General features: G+C 42.8%; 1 protein-coding gene across 2 annotated transcripts in view; it reads right to left on the bottom strand.

Annotated features, from left to right (window-relative positions):
• The window catches only part of NPEPPS (aminopeptidase puromycin sensitive), a 101,169-nt gene extending 93,374 nt beyond the window's left edge, over positions 1–7,795 (bottom strand). Inside the window, exons 1-2 of one of the 2 annotated variants that reach the window (XM_065896551.1) lie at positions 7,734–7,795; positions 2,623–2,794 (exon numbers count right to left, since the gene is read on the bottom strand). In XM_065896551.1, coding sequence (XP_065752623.1) covers positions 2,623–2,794; positions 7,734–7,795 — 234 coding nt within the window. Of the gene's footprint in view, positions 1–2,622; positions 2,884–7,733 lie in introns of those variants that run through there. The other variant, XM_065896550.1, reaches the window with a different exon arrangement.
• Positions 7,796–16,816: the final 9,021 nt, after the last annotated feature.

Here is a 16,816-nt window from a genome sequence, read left to right as displayed (position 1 = left end):
GAGAGTCAGAATTTTAAATAGCTATGAAGTCTGTTCCTCTCAAATATCCTAATGTAAAAGGAGAGGAAAGGGAATGTCCCATTTTTCTAGGCCCATGATAACACATTTTCAAAACCTGCTGAATTAGACCACACTCACGTAAAAGACAACTACTTTTAAATCACTGCACATTGACTAATTTTCATCTTCCCCAGGAGTCCACACCCCAGACCAGGTTAAAAATCCACTCAGTTTCTAATATGTAACCTGTACAAATACTCTGAGCTTATCATAAAATTTTGCAACTAAAGCAACCAAGCAACTTGCATACTTTGTGCAATGTAATTCCAAACTGTTAGCGAACTGACACAATAGCAATTATCAATCTAGGCTTCTAGAGATATAATTTTGTCCACATTTTTATATTTCCACAATCAGATACCACCTAATGCCACAAGTTAAACTTATTGCTCCAATCTATGCATTTCAAAAACATCAATATATGCTTTTTACTACTAATGTTAACTTTTTACTAATGTTAACTCCTTTTTACACTTCCAAAGGTGGCAAAGCATACAATTAAAAAGTCCAATCATCCTTTAATAAAACCTGTTAGAATTCTGTATCATGCCATCTTTCATTTGTGTTGCCACCTTGCCTGAAAAAAATTTTCTGAAAAGCTTTGAAAACTTAATGTTACAAAAAAAAAAAAGATTCATTTATTTCCTTGTATCAAATTAATGAGTCCCTGCTAATACCTAGTACATTACCACATGCTCCTTCATTGGCCCAAACCAGTCCACCAACTATTTCTCATTTCTTTCCAAATGCAAGTAGAAAAGGGGTAAGGACAAGCATGTCACTGCTTGTTGTCATACCATAACACAAATAAAACTATAATCTCCCAATAAAATAATCATTTGAAAATCTTTATTATTGATAATATTTTTTCTGAAACTTTTCCCTAAATATGTATACCCCTCAAAATTATGAATGCATTATGGGGTACACCAACTATTGGGGTAAAGAAACAAATGATTTTTTTTTTTAATGTTAGTCTTTGCACATAATGCAAACTCATTCATTGCTAGGTCCTTCTTCCCGCAGGTCTGCCAAGTCACAAGACACACTACTGTTTACAATCCCTCCCATCTGCCCACAGCCAATATATATCAAACACTCTAGTCACTTGGCTTAAATAAACAGTCTCTCCCAAATAACCCTCTCAAATTCTAATTTAGACCCAAGATGCACTCATTCTGATTCATATTCTTAATGGAAAATTTTTAAATCACCTGACTTTCACAGGGGTAAGTTTTGCCTTTTGATGCAGCCAGACAACAGAGCCCTCATGCTTTCGTACAAGCACTCCAAATCTGACAGTATACTTTTTAATTCTACACTTTTAGACATATTTTCAATCTGAGTACTTGGCTTTCAAAAACAACTGCCAACTTTCGATTCATTCGAACGCTACACTAGTCTACATTTCTTTCATTTCGCTGCTACATACACCCTAATCTTTAAGGTTGAGGCCTACTAATTTTTTCCCCCTGACTGCAGTAGAAAAAGAAATGAAACAAAATGTATTTACCATCATTCGTTTTAAAGGTAACTACTAAACAGTTCCCATTTTTCATTACAGACTTCACATAATACATCATATAACATGGTATCACAAATGTCTATTGTTCTAGATCTTTGTAGGGCATCAATACTAATGATCTCCAAAATCAAACAATACTTTAGATAATCTGCGGGGGGAGGGGCGGGGGGAGCATGATTCACCAAAAACTGCAATGAAGAGTAATGGAATATTTTCACCGGTGGTATGCTAAAACCAATAGCTTCTTTCAGAGGAGGGTACTGCTAAGCAACCATCGCTGTAGCAATAAATTCACCTGCTTTAAAGGCTGCAAAGCTAAGAAGATGGAAGGAAAGGCGGAGATGGGGGTCCTCCTTCAGCTTCTTTAGAGGTTAGGAGAGAACAAAGTCAATGCTGCACTGTCACTTGAGGGAAAGAAGGGGGAGGGGGCGGATCATCTTAGAAACCCAGCCCCTGGGCCGGAGCAGGCGGGGAGAACTCAGCAAGGCTGCCCGGGATTAACATTCTCCTTCTCACCCTCTTCTCCCTTCTAGAATCTCCCCTCCTGGCTAACGCGCGGCAGCCAGAGTCCCAGATGACTGCCCCTTCCAATGTGTCCTCCATGGGGCGTAGGGAGAACGAGAGAAAAGAACTGAGTCAGGAGGCTACGCATGGACTCCGATGACCCCTCTGGCCTCCCCAACACCCTCCAGCCTCTCCCAGACCAAGACCAAGCCCGGAAGGGCCGGGGTTTGGGGGAGGCTCCACACAGGTGTGCTGGCCCCGAGGGGCACACGGGCCGGGCCGGCCGGTTCCCGCGGCGCTCCCTGCAGCACGGCCCGGGCCCCAGGCCGGCAGGGCAGAGCACAGCCGCCGGGCGCCCCGCGGCCGCCCCAGAGGGGCGCGCCCGTCCCCGAGCCGGCCCCCCCAGCCCCAGGTCCGCAGCGCCCAGGCCCGCGCGCCCGCTCGCCCGGCCGACCGGGCCCCCAGCCCAGCCCGTGGGCGCGGCCTAACTGCTTGCCCGGCAGCTCGCCCCCGGCACCCGAGGGTCGCCGTACCTGGGCGGAGGCCTCCAGCTTGCCCTCGAAGGTGAAGTCCAGCAAATCGGGCTTGAGGCAAAGGCTGTAATTGATGGGGCAGACGTCGGCAGGCAGCCGCTCGAAGGGCCTCTTCTCCGGCATCGCGGCGAGGCCCAGGCTGTGGAGGCGGCGGCGGCGGCGAGAGGAGCTGCTGAGGAGGAGAAGGAGGAGGGGAGGAGGCGGAGGGCCGAGGAAGAGCAGGCGGCGAGCGAGGGAGGGGGCGGCGGCTGCCAGCCACATCCACCGAGCGCCGGCGACCGCCTGAGGAGAGCGACCGGGGGAGCCTGGGGGCGGGGGAGAGACCCAGCCCGAGCGCCAGGGGCCGGGAGGCAGGCAGTACGGACGCGCGGGCTGGCGGGCCGGCTGCCTACAGGGAAGGGGGCGGAGGGGAGGGAAGGGGAGGAGGGCCAGCAGGGAGGGAGGGAGAGAGGGAGGGAGGGAGGGAGGGAGGAGGCGGCGGCGGCGGCGGCGGCGGCAGCGGCAGTTTTGCGTGCGCGGCCCCGCCGGACGGGCGCGCCTCCGCCGGTGTGCGCGCGCGCGCCGGGAAGGGGGCGGAGCGGCGAGGGCGCGGCCAGCTTGGCGGGATGTGGGGTCGCCGGCGAGCCCCGGGGGAGGGAGGCGGCTGCCGGCGCTGCACCTGTCTACGCCGCTGCGGGGAGCAGGCCGCCTGCGAGCTGGAAGAAGCCCGGAAGGGTTTGAGAAGCACAGAAAAGGCATGAGGGCCCCCCACCCCCTACACACACACACCTCTCTCTCTCTCTCTCTCTCTCTCTCTCTCTCTCTCTCTCTCTCTCTCTCTCTCTCTCTCTCTGTCTCTGTCTCTGTCTCTCTGTCTCAGTCTCTCTCTCTCTCTCTTTCCCCCCACCCCGCTAACCCCCGGGCTGTCTTTGGAAATAGAAGCCTATGTAGTTGGTCAGTGCAGTCAGGCAAATTGTTGAAATATCAATTAAGAGCAAAACCCCAAACTAGATTTTTACCTCCAGACCAGCAGAAAACCCTGATGGGAGGCTCTTTGGCCGTAATTATTTCTGTTATTTTAAGTAGTAACTTCAGGGGATGATATGAAAAATTTTGTCAGAAAACCTTTAATAATTCAGGTTACTTAAACCAATAAGATTTGGACCTTTGAGGGTGTGATTTCAGAAATTAGAAGATTTTTGTTTTCACGATTTAATGTTCAAAAGTAAGATGTGCTTCACCTTTTTTCTGTTTTCGTCTTTGTTTCTGCTTTTTTTAAAAAAATAGAAGACCTGGGTATTCCCTGCCGGTCCAGTGGTTAGGATTCTGTGCTCTCACTGCCAGGGCCTAGGTTAGATTCCTGGTTGGGGAACTAAGATCACGCAAGCCTCGTGGTGGGGCCAAAAAAAATAATAATAATAAAATAAAAGACCTTTTACCAATTGTGGCCTCTCTAAAGGTAAATTAGCTGTGGCTCCCTCAGTTTTGTAGGTATCTCGCAAATTGAGGTATATATATTTTTTAATATAAATATATATTAATTACATATAAATGTGTGTATATTTAAATATATATTTTAAAGTGTCAAGGACAAGGAGATTTTATCTATAATTCCCCATATTCCTTTATAGAACCTTCTCATGTAGAACTGCTTAATTTTTAAAACTCAGTGCTGAAAGTTGTGCTGGACCACTATTGTTCAATAGAAATATAATGCAAGGGACTTCCCTGGTGGCGCAGTGGTTGGGAGTCCGCCTGCCAGTGCAGGGGACACGGGTTCGATCCCTGGTCTGGGAAGATCCCACATGCCGCGGAGCAACTAAGCCCGTGCACCACAACTACTGAGCCTGCGCTCTAGAGCCCGCGAGCCACAACTACTGAGCCCACCCACCTACAGCCCACGTCCCACAACAAGAAAAGCCATGGCAGTGAGAAGCCCGCACACCCCAACTAAGAGTAGCCCCTGCTCGCCGCGACAAAGACCCAACACTGACAAAAATAAATAAATTTATTTTAAAATATATATATATATATAATGCAAGCCAGCTAAGTAACTTTAAATTCAAAAAAAGAGAGAAAAAGGTGAAACTGATACATCTTATTTAACCCCATATATCCAAAATATTATCATTTCAACATGCAATCAACAAAAAAGTTTTAATGAGGGAGTTCCCTGGTGGCCTAGTGGTTAGGATTCTGGGCTTTCACTGCCACCGTCTGGATTCAATCCCAGGTGGGGGAACTGAGTTCCCGCAAGCTGGGTGGCCAAAAAGATAAATGTATATGATTTTTTTTTCCATAATAAGGCTTTGAAATCCAGTGTGTATTTACAGCACATCTCAGTTTTGACTAGGCACATTTTGGGTTTTCAACAGCCCCATGTGACTAGTGCTATTATATCGATCAGCACAGTCTCGGACACTAGGCCTGCCCTCCTATCCTCTGAATCCTACATACCTTTTAGAACAGACTGAAAAGCTGCAATCATTTCAAAGTAAGATGTGAGATGGGGCCTTTTGTTACATGGATGCGTTTCTATGCCCACTTTTTGGTCATAAAATAATAATATAATACTAATATATTAATAATGTAATTAATAATTGCATACTAATATATTGAGTGCTTACTAAACACTTTTCATGTATTAATTCATTTAATCCATTCAACAATTCTGTTAGGTGGACACCATTATCCCCATTTTACAGATGAGAAAACAGGCACACAGAGATTTAGTGACTTGCCCAAGGTCATATAGCTAATAAATGGCAGAGCTGGCATTAGGACCCAGCCATTTTTTTTCTCTCCTGGAAAATTTTGCAGCATCTCCCCTATTTTCTACTTCTCCAGTTTTGTTTTATTCTAATTCATCTGTACCTCAGCTTCTTAAAAAGTTAGTTTTATTATGCAAGAACCTTTGAGGCTCCCTCTTTTCTGTTAAAGCAAATTTGATATATAACCATTTAAGGCTCTTCATGCACTGTCCTTACCATTTTCTCCGACTTGTTTCTCCTTACCCTTTAACATAGATTCTCCAGTCTCAGCAAGCTAAGCTGTTTACCACTTGGTCCTTAGGGCTTGCTCACTCTCTTCTCTACCATTGCTCATGCATTATTGCTAGGAAAGGCCTCCTCATCCTTCTTCGCAAACCCATGCCCCTCCCTTCCTTCAAAACTCACCTCTTCCAGAAAGTCCTCATTGACTAACTCCACCCAACTGTAACCCATTTCCCATCAAGTACTGGCTTTTGCTGACTTATTTGGACTTGTTCTGTTTTTCTGTAATTGTATTTTTAATTTGTCTTATATGGATATCTTTTTAAGATGTACTACTAGCAAAAGCTTGACTTCTTATTCTTTTGTAACTGTCAGTACTGAGCCCTGCACAGAGTACATCTCAATTTTTATTGACCCAACTAGCCAACTGACCAAGAGAGAGTATTTTACCCAGTCTGTAGCCTTTCCTTTGTATACAAGCTATGTGCTCCACAGAGAACCTATGTGAACCTAAGGCTAGAAGCAAGCTCTTTTATAAAATCACAGAAATGTTTTAAAAAACAAAACAAAAAACCTACCAGGGCCATAGACTTCATGGCAACAGTAATAAAGAGGAGAATCTTACTTGGCCACATCCCTAGTCCCATGACCCACGAGGTTCCAATGCAGCAAATAAAGATTGAACCCAGGCCTACTTGGGATAGGGGAATGGAAGGTAGCATATAGTTCCCATTAAGAAGACTAAGGAGCTAACATATGCTCCAGGCAGTCTTCTCTGGCATAGTTTAAATGAAGTTTAAGACTCTTGGAAATTAATTTCCCTCCAATGGGGCTTCAGAAAGAGTAGGGAAGTCAGCAATATCTCAAGGTCATTAGCAGTACTTCTAACAGATTCCTCCTCGGCTTCTCTGTTTAACAAAGCCCTTGAAAATCTGCAAATGAAAAAAACCTATGCAAGTTGTATCCTTCAATAAAAAGAAAGAAAAAAAACTAATCAAATTCATTTTGATCTTAGTCCCTTTTGTCTTTAGTTTTAAAGCACTAGTCTGAGAGTCTGAGGACATAGTCCCAGTTTTTATATATGACCTAGAGCAAGTCTTATAATTTCCCTGCTTCAGTTTCCACATTTGTAAAGCAGATAAGTGCATAATACATACTCTTCTCAAAGAAAAGTATTATTATTTTACTTGTGGCTTGGGAATTTCTTTTAAAAAAAAGAAGTCTGTCATGTTCTTTTTTGTTTTTTGTTTTTGCCGCGTTGGGTCTTCATTGCTGTGCGCAGGCTTTCTCTAGTTGTGGCGAGCGGGGGCTACTCTTCGTTGCGGCGTGCGGACCTATTGTAGTGGCTTCTCTTGTTGCAGAGCACGGGCTCTAGGCGCGTGGGCTTCAGCAGTTGTGGTGCGCAGGCTCAGTAGTTGTGGTGCGCAGGCTCAGTAATTGTGGTTCGCAGGCTCAATAGTTGTGGTGCACAGGCTTATTTGCTCCGTGGCATGTGGGATCTTCCCAGACCAGGGATCGAACCCGTGTCCCCTGCATTAGCAGGCAAATTCTCACTATGCCACCAGGGAAGTCCTGTCATGTGCTTAATATCAGAATGATCTTCACAGCATGAGTTGTAGATAAAAAGTTGGAGTAAAGGATATACATTTGGTCCTTGAACAACACAGGTTTGGACTGCACGAGTCCACTTATACATGGGTTTTTTTCAATAAAATACAAACTATAGGACTACATGATCTGTGGTTGATTGAATCCTCAGATGCAGAGACTGACTGTAAAGTTATACATGGATTTTTTTTTTGACTGGAGGGAGTGGTCAGTGCCCCTAACCTCCATGCTGTTCAAGGGTCAACTGTATAGAGCAAATGTAAGAAATTGAAGGAGATGTTTCAAAGCAAAGAGAATATAAAGGAATCGGGTTAGGAAGCCAAAATATTCAGGCAGAAAGGCGAGACACACTGGCCATGGAACATTGAAACGGGAAGAGAAACAGGTCGAAGAGTTTGGGAGGCCATTATAAAACCCACCACATTAGATGAAAACAAAGCATTACTGTTACTATTTAGACTCACTTAGAAATTATAGCCTTCAACGTCAGTTTCAAGCATGTAACTCCAGTTCCACTAACATGAGTCTTACCTGTGGAAGATGGTGAAGGGGTTCCAAAAACCAGGGAGACAAAAAGTTGGAGAGTAATCCATAGGAAGCTGATGCCATGAGATCCCAGCTTCACTCTTTTCTCTAACTTAAAATGGCTGTTGGAATGACCGTTGGAAATGTGGGGAGTAGATGGAATGTTGCCTACCCATCCTGTGTTCTTCATGAAAGAGAGTAGATTAATTCCATATGCTTTATTTAAAATGTATACTGGGCTTCCCTGGTGGCGCAGTGGTTGAGAGTCCGCCTGCCGACGCAGGGGACACGGGTTCGTGCCCCGGTTCGGGAAGGTCCCACATGCCGCGGAGCGGCTGGACCCGTGAGCCATGGCCGCTGAGCCTGCGCGTACGGAGCCTGTGCTCCGCAACGGGAGAGGCCACAGCAGTGAGAGGCCTGCGTACCGCAAAAAATAATAATAAAATAAAATGTATACTATACTGATGGATAATAACTATATTTGATGTAACAGGTGATATATGTATGTGTGTATATATCTGTATGTGTTCATTTATTTATTTATTTGAGAGTGGCAATATGACATTATATACATCCAAATATAGCCAAAGAAAGGTCCTCAGATTCGGAAAGAGTTTTATTTCTCTTGGATCTTTCCATCAGGAAGTTGAAAAAGTCATGCATTTCCACCTGTCTTACTTCCTTTCTAGACCCTCCCCCCGCCCCTTTTTTCAGTACTTCTGCTTCCTTTTTTACTACTACTACTCCAGGATTATTTACCAATCCCAAGTGACTGGGCAGCTACATGACTAAACCCAGGCCCTTTGCTGGTGATCTTCAAGTTGAGATGAGCCTGTTTGACCCTGTCCTCTTATGAAGGATCAGCTGCTGGACTCCTGAGGACATCACTTAGGGAGTAAGGCCAACGCCCCCTGCTGCAGGGAAGAATGCATATGTCTGTGTCTGATGCGTGGGTCTCTGGAATGCTGCTATATTTCCCACGGAATCCCAATACTTTAAAGGTTACAGTGTTCTGGAGCTGGCATGCTGGAATTAACTTAGCAATGGTGTTGCCTTGACTTCAAATCCAAAAAAAAAATAGTGAGGGCTTAGGTTGAACCAGACCAGTGAAGTAGCCAAAAGGATTAGTCTCAGCAACTTGGCAACAGTCAGATAGCCTCAGTTTCTCCACCCTTGGCTCTATTTCTATTTGTTTTTTAAATCCCTGACAAGAAATAATTTACATCAGAATTAGTCTTCCTTCAAGACCTGACCCCATACCTAGCAAAGAGAATAATCTCACCTCTGTCCAACCCTAGGTTAAGGGTGGGGTGAAGAAAAGATACTCAAAACACTAAGGCCTGCCAACCTGGTGAAATCACGTCTTACAGGATGTGATTTTATGAGAGCAATTTGCCTTTGAAGTTTTAGCCACATCTTAAATAACTGAGGATGAAAATCTGCTGCTGCCAGCCTCCCTACAGGATTTGCATTGGAGTCAAGATTAATAAACACTTGAAAAGCATAGGGGGAACTAGAAATTGGCTTGTGGCCTGCTTACGCACAGGACTGAACTGAAAGTTATCTTGTCCTCAATAAAAAAAATAATGCCAGAGCTGAAGAGAGACTGAAAAGTAGGCATCTAGGCCCCTTTCCTTTGCAGATATTCTGCATTTACTAGGAAAATAGTCTTGGTATGGAGGCTAGCCTTTGGGATCTGATGCAGTTTTTTTCCGAAATAAAATCTAGAGGGTAACATCTCTGTATTGTGAATTGACTCAAGAAGAAGCCACAGACACAAAAAACAATTCCAACTGTTCATATTCTTTAGTCCTTGGGAAGCTGTACCAGCAGATTTCTAGATATGGTCTATTTTAGTTCAAAGTGTGATCACACTGTATAAAATATACATTCACTGAGAATGAGGCAGAGCACAGATACCCTGGGGACCTGACATCAGGAATTAGGGCAGGCCAAAAAAAAAAAGACAAAACTCTTAGGCAAAAAGGCATAATTCCAACACTCAGGAGAAATTTGTATTTTTCTTGCCCCAAACCTACATTAACCACTTAGTGGGAACCACAGTTTTAGGAACTTTGCATCAGGAAATCCTGAACTCTTTCTGCCCTGTCCTGATGTGTCTCAGTGCCAAGTGATGCCAAAATATGACATCTTTGTTTGGCCCTATGTACTTTTACTAACATGATTCATCACTATCTTATCTCAATTTAAGAGGATATCATATGTGGAGGGGAGGCTGACAGGATCAAAGGAATTGAAAAGGTAGAAAAGAGAAAAAGGAGACATTGTTTTACAGATTGTGCTATTCTTACTGTCTGACAGAGTAAATCACTTTCTTTAGTTTACAAGCCCCTTTTATTTTTTCCGGGAATTAGAATACTATAGTTCTATCCAGCTTGGGTTCAGACTTGAAGTTTACAAATTACACTCCTGAAAGCAGACACTCATTTTATCCTCCTAAACAAGAAGTTAAAATTAAATGGTAAAGTCTTTAAGGCCTTAGTTTTCCCTAACTTTCCCCACCCTCATGGTAAATGGACAGAGAAGCCCAATATGCTGTATTAAAACACTAGGATTCAAACTTAAATTTTAAGGATAGGCAGAGTAAGTTGAAAGTGAGTTCCTTTTGCTTTGTTCTTTTTTATTATTTTTATAAGGGGTTTCAAATAAAAAGGATCAGAAAGTGACAGAGATAGATGCAGTAATTTGCCTAAAATTAACTGCAAAGCAGTGACAAAAGCCATGAAGAGAAGAATTTCTGATTCCCAGTCCTGTCTCCTTTCCAAATACCCATGCTGTCCTAAGTAACTGTCAGAGGACAAGTGTTGAAATATTAGGGGGACTACATGCCCTAGATTTTACTGGACAGTCCTGATTTCAAATATTCTCCACTGTTGTCATAGCCATGTAAATGTCCTAGAAATTCCAATATTCTGGCATATGAGTTTAAAGAAAATGAAAGAAGAATTGTGGGCCTCAGAGTCAAGGCAAAGTGGGCACATGATAGCTGGTGTCAAGGCCAGGTAACAGGAAGGAGACAGAAAGATCTGATTGCTAGAATAACCAGGCAGCTCAAATGAAGGTAATAGAATCCCACGCTGCAGAGCATCAGCTGCTGCTAGAAAGAATGCTCCCTCCATGAGCGTTCAAAACAGACTCAGAGCAACGTTGCTGTTTTCAACCTACCTCTGGAGTACTAGTACTCCAGCCTCCATTAAAGAGGATAAGATCTGACAAATAGGGAGATCTGCCACAGTAACAATTCCTATAAAACCAGAACAATGTGGGTAATCCTTTAGTGAAAGAGGTGGTGGGAATAACTTCATTAGAAAATATTTGCGTGCAGCAACTTCGAAGTCTTCCAACTGCTTTACAAAACCAGGTCTGTTCATTCCTCACTAGGACTAGCAAACCTAGCAAGAGAAACAAGTTCTCTAGGTTCATAAATCCATACGGTTAATCCTAGGCTCTTAGCCCCTACGCAAACAAACCCTAGAGATCCAAATGAAGCATACTCTTTATTTAGTACAACTAATCCATTACCACTCTAAATAATTAGAAATACATTGAAATGCTTTTCACAGTATTTCTTCAGTGTGAAAGAGAGAGTAGAAATCCATGGAGCAGAAGAAAGGTTCAGTTCTTTTCCTTTAACCATGACCATTGCTAACCTTGTAATTCCATGTGGTAACCCTAAAGGCACATTCTCATCAGCCAGGTGGGGCCTCATGTTCTGCAGAGGAGGCCAAATAACCCTCCCCAGTACTAGGGTTGCCAGATAAAGTACAGGACGCCTAGTTAAATTTGATTTCCAGATAAACAACAAATTTTTTAAAATAAATTGTTTATTAGTATAAATATGTTTCAAATATTTCATGGGACCTGCTAATACTAAAATATGCAATATTTGGGGGGATACTTATACTAAAAACTATTCATTGTTTATCTGAAATTCAAATTTAATTGAAGATTCTGTTAAATCTGGCAACTCCACCAGTAGTCTTTCAGATTTTGAAGATGGCAGACAATGGTTTTTGAACTGTTTGATTTTATTAAAGGGAATTTTAAAGTAGCTTTGTGTGTTTACAAAAATCTTTCTCTTGAGAGTCATTGGCATTCTGTCATGTTTAGTTTTTTAGGTTATGAAACCCCTAAAAGGATTCTCTGACTCTCTTCTTCTAATTTTCATATCCCCCAGGGTATTAACTTTAGTGGAAAACAGCATAGGTTGATATCAACCAGCCCCATAAAAATCAACTTGTCTCTTCAAATATTTCAAATACTTTAAATAGTTTTTCTGAGATTAAATACCCATGTTCAAAATAGGGTGGCGATTGTGCCATATTTTATAAGAGAAATTGCTTTGAGAGTGATGTTGGCACGATTATGTGGAATCGCAGCCAAATGCTCATCTACCGCACTGGGAAACCAATGATGGTTTTTTATTTCTTTCTCTCACCACTGTTACTATCTTAATATCCTCTTAGCATTTCCACTCACCTGCAAATGATGCAGCCAGACATTACAGACCTGATTCTGCCATTTTGGGAGAGATCAAAGCTTAACCATTTTAATGCGGAAGGGAAAAACACCACTGTGAAGAATAAATATTCAGAGTTTTAATCAAGGAATATCCCACGAGAATCACATTTTACTATAACTCAGAAAAGGGAAATCTTTTCCATAATTATTAATAATTGGGTTCTTTAGAAAAGTCATCTCCTCTTCACTTGTTTATTAAACATTTACTTAGTGCCTAGAGCAATTCATTGTGTGTGTATGTGTGTATAAGCTTTGACTGAAATATAATTTTCATACAATGAAAATGGAGAAATCTTAAATGTTCAGGTCAATGCATATTGACAATTGTAACCACTGTGTAACTACCAGTCAAAACAAGATATAGAATATTTTCATCACCCCAGAAAGTTTCCTCATGGCCTTTTCAGTCAATCCCCATTCCTGCCCTCACTTCACCCGAGCAACCCAACTACTTTCTGATTTCTGTCACTGTAGATTTGTTTCACCTGTTCCTGTACTTCACATCAATGGAATCTTTTAGTATGTGTTGTGTGTGTGTGTGGGGGGGGGGTGTATGCGTGTGTACGTGTGTGGCTTTATACAACATAATTTTGTTTGGTTTTAAATTTATTTATTTGTTTTTATTTTTGGCTGCGTTGGGTCTTTGTTGCTGCACGTGGGCTTTCCTCTAGTTGCAGCGAGCAGGGGCTACTGTTCGTTGCGGTGCGTGGGCTTCGCATTGCAGTGGCTTCTCTTGTTGCGGAGCACGGGCTCTAGGCACGCGGGCTTCAGTAGTTGTGGCTCGTGGGCTCTAGAGCACAGACTCAGTAGTTGTGGTGCACGGGCTTAGTTGCTCCGCGGCATGTGGGATTTTCCCAGACCAGGGCTTGAACCCATGTGCCCTGCATTGGCAGGCGGATTCTTAACCACTGCGCTACCAGGGAAGCCCCAACATAATGTTTTTAATCTACACATGCTGTGTGTATCAGTACTCCATTCCTTTATAGTGCTGAGTAGTATGGTAGGACTATACTGTAATTTATTTATTCCTTCTCTTATTGATAGACATTTGTATTATTTCCAGTTTGGGGCCACTATAACTAAGGCTACCTATGAGTATTCTTGTTCAATTTTATACAAATATGTCTTCATTTCTCTTGGCTACATACTTAAGAATGGAATTGCTGTGTCACGGGTTAAATATATATTTAATTTTATAAGAAATAGCCAAACAATTCTCCAACATGGTGGTACCTTTTTGCACTCCCACCAGCATTATATGAGGGTTCCAGTTTTTCCACATCTTCACCAACATTTGGTGTTGTCTTTTTTTAGCCCTCCTAGTGGATGTAAAATGGCATCTCCTTATGGTTTTAATTTGCATTTTTCTGATGATTACTGATGTTGAGCATCGTCACAGGTTGAATTCCCTTGGAAGCAGACTCACTGGGAGATTAGTTGGCAGGAGGTTTTTTAGGGAGTGCACTTGGGCTCAACATCTGTGGAAGAGAAGAGGCAGAGCATGATTGAGCAAGGGAAGTTAAGCTATTATACAATGTAGTGTCAGAGGCCTCAGCTGACCTTACAGAAAGCGCTGAAACTGGGATGAGCCGTCAAAAATGTTCTGAGTTTGGACAAGTGGCTGGGCTTTTGTACCCCCATGTTGATTAGTCACTGGATGTAGACCACTGCGAGAAGAGCCTCTTGTTTATTAAACATTTACTTAGTGCCTAGAGCAATTCATTGTGTGTGTATGTGTGTATAAGCTTTGACCTTGGGCAAGTCAGGGCTGTTCAGCAGAGGCAATCACTGAAGTGGACTGATTGAAAGCTGTCTGCTGGCAGCCTTTCCAACAGCTGAGGAGTAAGTCCTTCGTTCCAAAAGGAGAATCAGAGTGGCACATCATAGCATTTACTACAAGCACTTTTCATGGCTTATTGGCCATTTATATCTCTTTTTTTGTGAGGCATCTTTTCAAGTCTTTCGCCCATTTTTTAATTGGGTAGCTCAACTTGTTGTTGTTAATTTATAGGCACGCCTTAAATTATCTGGATATGAATCCTTGGTCATGTATATGTAAAATGAAAACTGTTTTCCCAGTCTATCATTTGTCTACCATTTTCCTAGTGATGTCTTTTTTTTTTGTGGCTGCGTTGGGTCTTTACTGCTGCGCCTGGGCTTTCTCTAATAGCGGCAAGTGGGGGCTACTCTTCATTGTGGTGCGCGGCCTTCTCATTGCGGTGGCTTCTCTTGTTGTGGAGCATAGCTTTAGGGTGCACGGGCTTCAGTAATTGTGGCTCGCGGGCTCTAGAGCACAGGCTTAGTTGCTCCGCAGCATGTGGGATCTTCTCAGACCAGGGATTAAACCCGTGTCCCCTGCATTGGCAGGCAGACTCTTAACCACTGTGCCACCAGGGAAGTCCCAGTGATGTCTTGTGATGAGTAAATATTTATAATTTTGATGAAGTCCAAGTTTTCAATTTTTTCTTTTATGGCTAGTGCTTTTTGTGTCCTGCTGAGAAATCTTTGCTTCCTTCAAGGTCACAAAGATACTCTTCTGTACTTTATCTAGAAGCTGTATGGTTCTTGTGCTACTCATTTTAAAAAATAAGGTTTAAGGTAAGGAGGTTTCTGATTATAAAAGTATTACTTGATCAATGTAGGGAATTCAGAAAATTTAGATGAGCATTAAGAAAATAAAAATAATCAGTAATTCTAAACATATCACTGTTAATAATTAGTATACTGACCTCCCGTCTTTTTTGATGATACATAACAATACACACACACACACACACACACACACACACACACACACACACCATGTTGGGATCATAACCTATTTCACTTAATATATTATTCAAGTATTCATGTTATTAAATAGTCTTCAGTATGTCAATGGCTATAGACATGCGCTAACTTATTTAACTTATAAACTAGTTAACTTATTTAACTAATTTCCTATTCTTGGATATTCAGAGTGTGTCTAATTATGTTTACTGTTTTAAATATAACCCCTATAAAACCAAGCTGATGGGTAGCTCAAGCTAAGATTTTACAGAAACATCATTCCAGCATTTAAAAATAAAAGAAAGAATCAAGGAAAAAGGAGGAGAATGAGAATAAAAAGAAAAAGAAAAGTAAATCTTCACTTTCTCAAGATAAAACCAAAGGGAGGGGCCTCCCTGGTGGTGCAGTGGTTGAGAATCTGCCTGCCAATGCAGGGGATAAGGGTTCGAGCCCTGGTCCGGGAAGATCCCACATGCCGCAGAGCAACTAAGCCCGTGTGTCACAACTACTGAGTCCGTGCGCCACAACTACTGACCCTGTGTGCCACAACTACTGAAGCCCGCGCACCTATAGCCTGTGCTCCGCCACGAGAAGCCACCGCAATGAGAAGCCTGCGCACCACAATGAAGAGTAGCCCCCACTCGCCGTAACTAGAGAAAGCCCGCACGCAGCAACGAAGACCCAATGCAGCCATAAATAAATAAATAAATAAATAAAATATATTAAAAAAAACAAAACCAAAGGGAGAGTCCATTAATAAGACATAGCAAAGCTTCTCAAAATCCTCTCTTCTCTTCTCCCTCTTTCTCTTAATACTTCATGCAGAGGACAGTTGTTTGAAACTTCCTCCCAACTAGCTCGGCTTTTCCTGGTTTCTCCATTTCCTTCCTTCCTTTTCCCATCATCTCTTTGGTCCCTGACGCCAAACAGTCTGATAAAATTCTTCCCACTCTCCTATAAATATCTGCCTTTTTCAATGTTAATTAAATTGAAGCTCTATTGCATTTTCTCCAGGACCCAATACCCTCACTTTACCAATCGAGCAGCAAAACATTCTTTTTGCCTTGTGGGAGAGAGGAAGGTTGTGAAAATTCATACTTACCATATTATTTTCTGTCATATAAAGGAGTGGTCCCCAACCTTATTGGCACCAGGGACCGGTTTCATGGAAGACAATTTTTCCACAGGGAAGGGGGGTGGGGATGGTTCCAGTGGTAATGCAAGTGATGGGGAGCGGCAGATGAAGCTTTGCTCACCTGCCGCTCATGTCCTGCTGTGCAGCCCGGTTCCTAATAGGCCACGGACCGTGGCCCCAGGGTTGGGGACCCCTGATATAAAGAACTTATATGAACAAATTTATAGATATAGATATACAATATCTTTTTCCTCCTACATGTGATTATTTCCTTAGGCTCAATATCTAGAAATAAAATCAGGGATCAAAGAGCAGGAACATTATTTTTTATAATATTTACTTTCTCTTCTGCAAATATAATCCCGCCAGTTATGTACTCTTTTTTTGTTTTTTAAACATGCCACATTTAAATTTGTTTATTTATTTATTTTTGGCTGCATTGTGTCTTCGTTGCTGCATGCAGGCTTTCTCTAGTTGCAGCGAGCGGGGGCTACTCTTCCTTGCAGTGCGTGGGCTTCTCATCGCGGTGGCTTCTCTTGTTGTGGAGCACGAGCTCTAGGTGTGAGGACTTCAGTAGCTCTAGGCTACTCTAGGCGCGAGGGCTTCGGTAGCGGGCTCAGTAGTTATGGCTCGCAGGCTCTAG

The sequence above is a fragment of the Phocoena phocoena genome, chromosome 19, assembly GCF_963924675.1.
Source record: "Phocoena phocoena chromosome 19, mPhoPho1.1, whole genome shotgun sequence".
Lineage (NCBI taxonomy): Eukaryota > Metazoa > Chordata > Mammalia > Artiodactyla > Phocoenidae > Phocoena > Phocoena phocoena.
The sequence above is the reverse complement of the archived record's forward strand: the minus strand, read 5'-3'. Positions and strand labels throughout refer to the sequence as shown.